General features: G+C 45.3%; 1 protein-coding gene across 8 annotated transcripts in view; it reads right to left on the bottom strand.

Moving 5' to 3' along the window:
* Nucleotides 1–356: 356 nt before the first annotated feature.
* arid4b (AT-rich interaction domain 4B) overlaps nucleotides 357–11,471 on the bottom strand; it is a 36,879-nt gene continuing 25,764 nt past the window's right edge. For 3 of the 8 annotated variants that reach the window (XM_076742337.1, XM_076742339.1, XM_076742338.1), the window contains exons 13-24: nucleotides 11,325–11,419; nucleotides 11,118–11,215; nucleotides 10,609–10,807; nucleotides 10,312–10,514; nucleotides 6,802–6,984; nucleotides 5,737–5,821; nucleotides 5,443–5,650; nucleotides 4,079–5,308; nucleotides 3,828–3,932; nucleotides 3,429–3,653; nucleotides 3,162–3,308; nucleotides 357–2,632 (exon numbers count right to left, since the gene is read on the bottom strand). In XM_076742337.1, coding sequence (XP_076598452.1) covers nucleotides 2,484–2,632; nucleotides 3,162–3,308; nucleotides 3,429–3,653; nucleotides 3,828–3,932; nucleotides 4,079–5,308; nucleotides 5,443–5,650; nucleotides 5,737–5,821; nucleotides 6,802–6,984; nucleotides 10,312–10,514; nucleotides 10,609–10,807; nucleotides 11,118–11,215; nucleotides 11,325–11,419 — 2,927 coding nt within the window. In that variant the 3' untranslated portion in view covers nucleotides 357–2,483. The remainder of the gene's footprint in view (nucleotides 2,633–3,161; nucleotides 3,309–3,428; nucleotides 3,654–3,827; nucleotides 3,933–4,078; nucleotides 5,309–5,442; nucleotides 5,651–5,736; nucleotides 5,822–6,801; nucleotides 6,985–10,311; nucleotides 10,515–10,608; nucleotides 10,808–11,117; nucleotides 11,216–11,324; nucleotides 11,420–11,471) is intronic. The other 5 variants (XM_076742341.1, XM_076742342.1, XM_076742343.1 and 2 more) reach the window with 3 other exon arrangements.

The raw sequence follows: 11,471 nt of genomic DNA, 5'->3' as shown, positions 1-11,471 counted from the left end.
AGTAATGGTCCACAATGCTTTAATGTGTAAGGAGCTTGTTTGCTTGTTATTGTTGTAGTGGAGGTGGAGATAGTTTTGAACTGCCTTTTGTTTTAAAGTTTCCTTAGTATATAATGTGATGTGGTCACATTTTATAATGTTGCCGTTTGCCAAGCAGTAAACGCATTTGTCAAATAGATGTGAGTAAAAAGTAAAAAGGAAGTAAAAAGTAAACATGTCATTCGTCTCTAAAAGGGACCAAAAGTCTAAATAAACTGGAAATTTTCAATTACAGTAGAAATACCTCAAAGTTGTCCTAAAGCACAGTTCTTGAGAAAAATGTAATTTCCACCACTGATGGCAGGAGACGCACTGAATACTTCACAAACTATGGCATTTATTTCAAACGGAGGCTTCTGCTTTGCTTACATTTTTACAATAAATTACACAATGACCATCATCAGATGAGCCTAATAAATACTATTGAGCATTTTTTCAATAAGCTCCATACTTTCTCTTAATCTATGATCCAGACCACTTTCCATATACAGGTTCATACAGCTTTAGCTTCAGGCCATGTACAGGTTGGAAAACAGTTCAGCCGCATCCCAAACCACCATTCTTCTCTTACAAGCACAAGCTATAGAAAAACAAAAGAGAATACAAACTAAAGCAAAACATGTAATTTTTTTTTTTTTAAAAAAAGGAAAAAAAAAAAGAATTATTTAAACTGACGAAAGAGGCAGAACAAAACAGAAATGAACTCAAATAAATCTGTTCCTACAAGAGAACGAGAATGAGGACAAAGGGGCAGAACAAACATGCTGTAACCCTCAGTATTTACACACAAACTACAGGTAAAACCGTAAAACTGTCTGTACAGAAAAGTACATGTTATTAACAGTGCAAGATATTAAATAGCTTGACTCAAAACACTTCTCAATATACAAATGTATAACAAAAGCATACAATTACATACAAGTGCCAAACAAAATGTAACTTCAGGTTATCATACAGTAGGGGGTCTATACAAAGGAAACACTGGAGATGTCTTCAGAAATGTATACACGTACGTCACTTTATGATATAAATGCACATTTACAATATCTTTACCTTTAATCTGGTCATAGTACAGGAAACAGAACCAAACATTTTTTGGTAGGGGTGAGTATGAGAGGAAGCTGGCATGTCATTACTGATCATGGGTAGAATTGGAAAGAGATGCCAACAAAGTATGTAATGACGCAAACATAATTACATAACTTCTTGCTGTTTAAACACTGCAAACGTGGCATTCAGCTTAATTCATGTGTTCTGCAGTACTGAGTACATGCTGTAAATACTTATATATGGCTGCCTTCACGTTAATTTGATCCAGCTGCAGATGTGCAACGATGGGTATGGGGAGATGACAACGTAGTAAAATGAAGCAGATGGGCTTTTAAAAGGCTGATGAACTGAAGTAATGTGACCACTGGATTCATCACCTCCTTCATTGCACATTTTATACTGCCAAAATTAACAGTTATACCCAAGCTGCATGAGTATTCAGTAGTAGATTACAGGTGATCCAGTTTAAGAGTTCTGCTTTTACAATTATACTTCTTATTACATACACTGATAAAAACCATCATTATCTGTCAGACTCAGCCCTTCACTGCCTGCTCACTCATACAGCATTCTTCAGTCTTTTGTACGGGACACGTTATTCCAGCTGACCCTCTGATTTGAGAGAAGGATCAGGAAACAAGCTGCTGTCCTTTCTCAAAGTGCCCCACAGAAAAGAACAAAAAGGCACTACAGTATCATTCCGTATTCATCCACTGATGTTGTCAGTGGACCTCAGACGGTCTGAAACCCCATCCATCAACACCTATATGGACCAATGCTAACACGTACAGGACCACGCGCCTGTACGGGACCGCAGCATCGTCAACCACTTGAGGTTTAACCACATGAAGGCCTTTTTAATGAGGGTGGACAGAGAAACGTGGCAAAGTTACATTTCCTACGTCCTTAATGCCAATGTGGCAGTGTTCCTCTGAATTCCCCACGATAACACGGCGAGCACAGGCTGCGCCATGTTGAGCTATGAGGACAGAGCACAGAGGGGTCTTCACTGGAAATCATCCCTTAACATTACAACTTTATCAAATGAAACAATTATTGCTTGCAAAAACAATTGTTACAAATGTTCAATTAAGGAGCACGCAAAAGACAATTTTGTTTTCTGTTGTTGTTGTTTTTTTTTCACAAATTTCACCCCCCCTACACAATCTTCATAAAAGTGCACTTAAGTGCCGTTAGCTTGCCAAGGAAACAGTTGTAAATAGAAAATAGTGCTTGTTTCTTGTTTTTTTTTTTTTGTCTCTGGTCTGGTTTTTGTGCCCCAGTAGTTACAGTATGTAGGTTGACTTGTCCGTGCTGTTGGAAGGGAATGGGGGCGGTGACCCTGGGGTGCTGGTTAAGTGCTTAGTGCGGTGGGCTTTTGCTGGTTCGTCCTGTCACCTGCACTCCACTGATACCCCAGAGTTCTGAGAAGAGGATGAGGATGACACCGGAGGGTCGGCCAGTGTCAGCATGACTGCTGCAGTCAGTGAGCTGGAGGACGGTGAAGAGGAGGAGGAGGATGAAGAGGAAGCGGCCACCGTACCTACGGAACAGAGGCGGGATTTGGTTATGGCGAGAGTTGAGGCAAGTAGGTGGAGATGAAATACAGTAGACCCCTGAAGTGGGACTTTCTGTGTTACCCTAGTTAGAATCTGAGTAGAGATTTACACACCATGAAATTAAAATGGGCTGCTCCACACAAACCAGTTCTTACATTCAGTAAAGATCAGGTGCAACTGTTAGATGGATAACTGAATTAAGTGACAATGCTAACGTTAGCTTGCTAACATGTGACACATTTAGAGTGAAGAGTAAAAGTGGAAATATGGACAACACATCTGACTTGATACTAGATGATGTGTCATGTTTAGTAATTAACTTAGATGGTGCTACAGATATTTACCCAGCAACCAATGCACACATTACTAATTTATTTACTAGCTTTCAATAGTGCAACCAAATTTATTGAATCAGTAGTTTTGAATGACCTAATAGTTACTAAGAACTTGGACTTTCCTCACAAACTCAATAATAGATTTGAGAACAGCTGGTCCTGGTGATCAGTGACTCACTTTCCCGTTCCTTCTTCTTCATGCGTTTTCGTCTCCTGTCGATAGAGGCCACCTCAGACTTGAGGGAGAGGTAGTGGTTCCTGATGTCCTGCAGCTTCTCCTGAAGAAATGAAATCCTCTCCAGACTGTTCATCTTTTCCAGGTCAGCTGAGGGGAACATATATAAACTTATATAAAATTCAACATGAACAAATTAAATGAAAAATAGTTTCTAATTACTATATAAATTAGTCACAATAACAAATGAGTTCAATGTGCGACACTTACACATCTGGAAGCTCCACTTGTACACACGCGGCGATCTTCCGTGGTTGTCTCGGTGCTGGGTGTGGTCGGCGTCACCCTGCTTGTGGTACTTATGGCTCGAAGGGGGAGATCGTCCGTGACACTTGGGCGAAGTGGCAGCCTTCACTTCTGAGGCGCTGTTCTTAGAGGCAGTTGATTTGGCAGTGCCCTCAACAACAGACTGGTCTTCACTGTCACTGCTGTTGGCTGGAGGGGAGAAGACAGCAGAGATGGAAAAGATGCGCAAAATCTCATTTCCTTTCCCACCCGAAATCTATAATTTAATGTCAGGAAACCAGTAAATATGAAATAGAAATTCTACAGCTGATGAAATGGGAAGGCTAGCGGGGTGTCAGCAATCCCATCTACAGTCCTCCTTACCTGTTTTCCTATTCTTTTTGGGAGGCACAATCTTGCGATTTGGCTTGTGTTTCTTTGAGGCTCCACCTGTCTGTGATTCTTTCTGCCGCTTCTGACTTGCAGATGCTACAAAGAAGTTGCAAGGAGATGGTGAGGGAACAGACAGACTGTGAAATGAGTTGTCAGCGTGTATTTCTTTTGTATTCCATCTGAAAGAAAAATAATGACAACATTCACAGGACCTGGTATATGAGGCTGGCTATTACTTGTACCTTTGGACTTCTGCTCACTCTCCTGTTGGCTGCTGCTGCTCAGCTCTAGGCTGCAGCTGCTGCTGCTGTTGCAGGAAAGGCTGACGTCAAACACCTTTGAGGGGGAACCTGCCCCCTCTTCCTGGGGGAGGTCTTGCAGCTCTCCACCCAGACTCTCCACTTCCACCGTGCTGCTGTCTGTCTCGCTGCGCCCACCTGCCGCTTCCTCCTGCGTGGGCACTGGGGGGAGAGCATCAGAAACCGGCTCTGAAGGCAAAGTGGGGGGTATGGACGGTGGAGGGGAGGAGGGCTGCGGCTGACCAGAGTCCTCCACGGCACTGCCTCCTCCTGACGGGGACTCTGGCGTTGTTGGTGGTGTGTTGAGTACAGAGTTACTGCCGCTGCTCGGAAACTCCTGCAGCTTGTCGTTCTCCATCTGCTCCTCTGAAGCTTCGTCCTCAGGTCCAGCATCCTGTTCGACACTCGGCTCCTCCAGACACGGGGGTGCAGGTGGAGGAGGAGAATTGGCGGCTTCTGTGTCCGAGTCAGAGAATAACTCTTTGAGAGTCTTCTTCGGCCACTGTGCCTGGATGCTGGACCACACGTCCTTCTGGCCTTTAGAGCGGACAGCTGGCCTCTCCTCTGCATTCCCAGACATTTTGGCCCTCTTTTCAGGAATCTCCCAGAACCCCGCTTGTCTGCCAGTTTTGGTCTTCTCCTTCATCCCGTTGTACTTCTTGGAAGGGGAGCCTTTGGATTTTGGCCGGCTTCGCTCGCTTTCCTCCGCCTGGGACTCGGCCAGTGCTGCACCTTCATCATCTGAACTGCTGCTAGACGAGGCTCCTCTCTCCTCCCCGGGACCAGCCGCTCTCTCCTCCAGCTTCCTGGGTGGGCCTCCAAGCAACCAGTCAGCGCTCCTGGTGTTCCTGGTCTTAGCTTTGGATTGGCCTTTCGGGGTCCTCTCTGATGCACTGTCAGATTTCCTCTTCCTGGTACTCGCCTCTCCCTCTAGCTCTGGTTGGCTTCTGCGCTTCCCGACGTCAGCGCTCTCTGCACTAACTAAATCCTGGTTCTTTCCTGAGACGGGAGAAGGTTTGGATTCTTCAGGAGGGGTCCCGCTCTCCCAGCACTCAGTTGGCGTGGGCTCTGGTGGGGCCTTTCTGGGGCTGCCTCTGCAACCTGGGCGATCCTCTTCATTATGCTCTCCCTCCTCATCCTCATGCTCACTTTCATCTGTGGACATCTCAGAGGCTGAGGCAACAAGGACAGAACTTCTATTAGTTTCAGCAGCATTTCCTAAGAGGCATAAATAAACCACTTCAGAGTCAAACAGCCTGATCTGCTTTAAGTGTGCATGAGGACTACGGGCTAATGAGTGTTGCTACCTTGCAGGCCATTGAGGATAGAAGTAATTTCTATAGACTTGACTGGAGACTGCTGAGTCCCTTTGTCCTCACCCTCGTCCATCTTGGAAAAGACATCCTGACTCAGGCCACATTTGGAGCGTGGGACGCGGTTAGCGTTGGATGAAGGGCCGAGGACTTCTCTGTCATTGAGCCTCTCCAACCTGTCTCGCTCCCTCTCAGCTTTGTTCTGTCAGAATTCAACACAGTAAGTGATTCGCTTCATGATATCAAACCAGCTTTAAGTTGAAAAGTTGCCACTGTCCAAACTCGTACCTTTATTTTTTTGCGGTGCTTTATTTTTGGCACGTTCTTATTGGCCGGGCGCACAATCTTGTCTGCTTTGATCCATTCATCATATCTAAAAAATCAAGTACAAAGACAGGAGACAATTTCATCAATCAGATCTCTGAAAGGAGCCAAGAAATATCCTCTCACACCACCCACCACACAGACACCTCTACTGTCTGACCCCAACATGTTGCTGTGATACAAAAAGCCTCAACAGCAAAGGAAGAAATCCCATGGTGTTATGTGGAAAAAGACAAACCTTTACGATGAAGAAAGAAACAATATTAACACCGACCACCACACAAATCATATTCAACAAAGTTCCGACAGTACCAAGGGTGCTACTTGGGTCGTATGAGGAAAATGAAAAGTTTCACGACATCGCACACGACAGACACAATGCAGAGAACATCCCACTGTCTTTTATAGAGTGCTAGAGGACCACACAACAACATTGAGACAATGAAATGCTGATTGCACTAGTTAACCTCTGTGTCATGGTACCCTAACACTCTACTTAACACTGCATTAACCCTGACCCACTGGGGAGGGGGGAGAGGGTTGAGAGGTAGAGGTGAGTGTAGCAGCACTTTGGTTGGCCTTTCAGAGACCCAAAGGGTAGCTCACGTTAAAATATCACATCGTAGGATCTAAAGATTGTCCAACCAGAGCCTCTGGTTGAGTAAAACCGATTCAAATTCAAGCCTGTCTGTAGATTTTGCTGAGACAGACAGCTGGGGGACAGACAGACAGGGGATTCAGACAAAATTGAGTGAGGGAAGCTGAGGAATGAGCCACATCAACCCAATACTCAATTCTGTTTCTGCCACTAGATGGCCCAGTGTTCTCCATAATCAGAGTACTGACCATGGGACTGGATCAGGTGAAGCAGAATTGTGAGGAAGGGATGTATCTGTTACTGCTGCGGGGATACCCATGTAGCGGTGATCCCTTGAGCTGAATTGAAGGTTAAAAGATGTCTTTTTTTTTTTTGTCTTTTTTTAGGGTGAATATAGACGTTAGGTGATTTCTCCCCAGGTCCTGTCTTACCTGACGTTCCAGCCACAGTAGTGCACCAGGTAGAGCACCTCTCCCCCCTCCACGTCTGCCTCTTTCACAGTGGCCTCGTACGTCTTCAGATTGCGGCCTCGCCCATACCTCACCTGCACCTTCATCCCCGGGGGGTAACACTCAAACTCCTCCCCTTCCTCCCCCTCCTGACTGCTGTCATCCCTGCAAGAAAAACAGTTCAGCACTTCCTGGCCCTAGGCTGCCCCATTGAACACCACAGAACCCCACCCAATCCCAGCCACCCAACTCACTGCCTGCTGCTAGGAAGACTGTTTTCTAACTAATTTGCTCCACCCTTGCCTTCTCTGTCCCATTACAACACTAGGCCCTTACCCAGAAAGAAACATACACTTCCCATTTTTGCCTGCCTTAACTCTAGTCCAGTGTAACCTTCATCAAACTGCAGTATTAACAACTGAATCATTCACAGTGAGCCAGTCAAAGAACAGTACATGGAGTGTTTCAGTAAATAAAACATCATTCTTTCATGGAAAAAAGCAATCATCTTGCATGGGAAATAACACTGCTGTTAGGCTATCTAACCCTACATCCACACACACCACAACGTACTTGGGATTGTCACTCACACACACTGTATGAAACAAAGCAGCCACAGGGAGGAGCTAGTGGGAAACACAGTCAGGAGATGTCGAAGCTGGAGGGTATTCGGGTGGTGCGGGAGTGCCAGTAAGTGGTTTAGGCGCAGGGGCCACAGGAACCACAGGGGCAGGTTAGCACGGCAAAGCACAACTTGGCAGGCAGCACAGCAACTTAAAGCGAGACTACAGCGTTGGGAGGAAGCACGACTACCAGATTTCATTTGGTCTGCTGCCACAGAGAACAGCTTCAACACAGTACTCCACACAACCCCACTAATACCTAACTGCTCCTAGCGTGTGCTCTCTGCTGACAGCTCATTCTCAACAAACCACAATGAAGAAGATGCACTTCTTTGTGCAGCACTCCAAGCGTGACAACTGAACAATCTGTTAGCACCTTAACACTGGGGACACGCTAGACTCCAAATGCCAGATGATTTTCTAAACACACTGCACATAAGCAGTCTCATAGACCTTTTCCACCCCTCGGTGATGAATGTGGTTACAAAACACAAGCAAGCGCAGATAGGGTCTCAAACACTCAGATACAACACATTCAGAGCTGCAACAATGAATCAAATCATCAGTCAAACGACAGAAAATCATTTGCAACTACACTGATAACTGCTTTATCATTTCAGTCATTTTTTGTCTGTTTTTTGGGGGCCTTACATTACAGCAAACTGAATATTTGGGGGTCTGGGCTGTTTTTTGGACAAAACAAGACATTTCATCATGTCTCAGTGAGCTTGTGAAGAGTTGTTTTCACTATTTTCTGACATTTTATTAACCAAACAATCAATTAATAAAAGCAAAATGACCAGCAGACTAATCAGTTATTAAAATAATTGTTAGGTGCAGCAATTTACGCAAAAGAAAGACTTACGTCCAGATTTCTAATTTCCTCAAAACCTGCAGTATTCAGCATGAGTCAATGTGTTATTATGCACAGAAAAATTCAGTCCAAGTGGGCTGTACACTTTGAATAGAGCAGTTGAGTAGGCCTCATCAGGAAAAACAAAGGTAAATAGTATTTAGGTAGTCACTTAACAATCACTGTAGAACAGGAGTTTCTCTCTGTATAATTAATTGCTCTCATTAATATAAATTAGAACATATTTTTTTCATTTCAGCTCAGTGTAAACTAGCTCATTGGCTATACAGTCTCTGTTGCTGGAATGAAAATGTGATCTACACACACACACACGCACGCACGCACGCACGCACGCACACACGCACGCACGCACACACACACACACACACACACACACATCCAATTACAGGCTGTAAACACTGAACAGGTTTTTTGATATCATCGGGAAAGTTCAGATCTGATCAGTGTGCAGGCTGAATCTGTAAACCCTCACACTACCACATAATCTACTGCGAGGACCACTGATCCTGACAAAGCCAGCGGATCAGAGAACCTCCCAACTGAACGAGAGTCCACATATGATGGTAATCACTGTGATCGCACTGTAGTGTGCTAAAAGCCACAGGTGATAAAAACTACAGAGAGAGAGAGAGAGAGAGAGAGAGAGAGAGAGAGAGAGAGAGAGAGAGAGAGAGAGAGAGAGAGAGAGAGAGAGAGACTGGTATGACCAGAACATCCTGAAGTTGGGGGATTTTTTAATCCCTTCAACCAGACCATAACAAACTGCAGTACACTCCATATGTGGATGGTTAACATTTTTGTTTTCCACTCTGTCCCCAGCAGCCCAAACAACCTTAACACAAGTGTCAAACTGGAGGCTGAACTCGACAGAGAGCAGTGATGGAGATGCTCTGGACAGGAAACAACCAGGGAAAAGGCACCTAACTGTGACCAAACCACACAACTACCCAGAACAAACACTTTTCAATGCTGAAAGTGACTTTTTTTTTTTCCTCTAAAAGGGTACTGCCTCTGAAGCACTATCTTGCATCTAGTGTGCTAATGCATCAGTGACAACACTCACACACATGGAACATTTAATAAAGCTGAACACTGAAAAGCCAAAAAATGAGAGAAAAGACAGAGAGAGAGAGAGAGAGAGAGAGAGAGAGAGAGAGAGAGAGACAGAGAGAGAGAGAGAGAGAGAGAGACAGAGAGAGACAGACAGAGAGACAGAGAGAGACAGACAGAGAGAGAGACAGTGATAAGAGATCAGGAAAGGGCAGAAATCGAGACGAGCACGGCCATGTTGTGGGTGCTGAGTGAGTGAGGCTGGCCATGGTCAAACAATCTTAGCCAGAGAGAGTGGGGGGGAGAAAGAGAGTGAAAGAGAGAGAGAAAAATATAAAGAGAGACAAAGAGATAGAAAGAGAGAAAGAGTTAGAGTGAACGTGAGAGAAACAGAAAGAAAAAGATAGAGAGACAAAGAGAGATAGAAATAGAAAGAGAGACAGAGAGAGAACGAGTGAGAGTGAAAGTGAGAGAGAGGGAGGGAGAGAGAGAGAGCACAGCATGACATGCCAGGTGAAAGGCAGCAGTCAGGCTGCTCTAAGATGTCTCTGCCAGCTGATGCCGACTAAGCCACGAGAAATAATAATAGCACAGAGGGCAGTGGGTAAGAGCTTAGTTAGAAGAGAGAGAGACAGGAGAGCTTCCCTCTCTCTGGTTAGCAGGTAGAGGTGGATTATGGGTATACTGAGAATTAGTGTCATTAAGGTCAGAAGGATCCTCATCAGCTAATGGTCTTTTAGGTTTTTACTGCCACCAAGGAAAGTGAATGCCTCAGGTCCTTTAGTCTAGAGAAACTTTGAAAGTTCTCATGCATTTGAAGTCAGATTGGATATGAACACAGTTTCACCATGCAGGGGCCCTGCATGGAGTTTGTGTTTGTGCCATGAGGATTTGTGGGTTTTTTTTACCGCCCTGGTGGAGGGACCATCCTTTCAGACCACCTACCCAGAGTTGTCCTTGCTCTCCTGCTCCTCGTCGCACTCCCGCGTCACGCTCTCCACTCCGAGACGGGCCGTCGACGAGCCCTCATCAGCGTCTCCCTTGAGGGGACCGTCGTCCTCGTCGTCATCGTCGTTTCCGCTGTCCTTTCCCTCAGTTTGTGGTGGTTCAGACTCCATTTTGTTTCGGGTCAAATCGGGTTTCTCGTCCTATCAGAGAAGAATGCTTTAAGTATAATGACAGCAGGAAGTCTACCGAACAAGAGACAAATATTTGAATCAAACAGTATTTAGGAGTATGCACCTTGCAGACTACAGATTGTGCACTACAAGCTTCTCCATCCACCAGTGCTGTCTGCTCTTCAGAGCTGGAGGATGTGGCAGCTGTTCCTCCTGCCTCCACCTCAGACTTTACCTCCCCCTTGGGACCCTGCTTCAAAGGGAGATCCATCCTGAAGGTGATGGCGGTGGAGGTGCAGTATTCCTCAAATCCATACAAGTACCTGGATAATAAACATTCCTTGTCAGCATATCCAGAAAATCCCCAAGTCTAATTCTACTGCTTCTCTCAATGATGTACGCGTTCCATCACACCTGGCGTGGCTAAAAGCTAATCTTGCAAAGGTAGTAGCTTAATTTAATCTTGAGCGGCTATAAAAGTGGTACAAAAGACATCCAGATGGACGTAAAAAAGGAGGCTACAAACAACATGTCAGTCTTTGTGGAAAACAACATAAACAGAAGCCGCATCTGCCACACAGAGTTGCTTAGTCAAAAGCTTTGGGGAGCTGTGGAGGCGGCATCTGTACGTACTTGCGGTAAGCACATTTGACATTGTAACCAGCGGCTGAGTTGAGTACAGGGATTCCCAGATCCTGATAGACTTGCTTCCAAACGGAGCCGCTTTCAATCTGCTCAAACACAAAGACGGAGGTAGACGCATCCAGAGTCAGTCAACATCAAACGAGGCTAGTGTGACCAAAGTTCAACAACACTGAGAGGAGTCAGAGTGGCACTCACGTTGTCAAAGCCTCCCAGTTTGTGCACCAGCCTGTAGAGCTTGAACAGGTTCAGGTTCCTGTAGCCCAGAACAGGCCGTTTGTTGATGGGAGTTCCTGAAGAGGAGAAACACAGCACAGCTTAAGTCAGAAATGTGTCAGGCAGTGC

This window comes from Chaetodon auriga, chromosome 11 (assembly GCF_051107435.1).
Source record: "Chaetodon auriga isolate fChaAug3 chromosome 11, fChaAug3.hap1, whole genome shotgun sequence".
Lineage (NCBI taxonomy): Eukaryota > Metazoa > Chordata > Actinopteri > Chaetodontiformes > Chaetodontidae > Chaetodon > Chaetodon auriga.
Note: the sequence above shows the minus strand (reverse complement) of the source record. Positions and strands in the feature narration are given on the sequence as shown.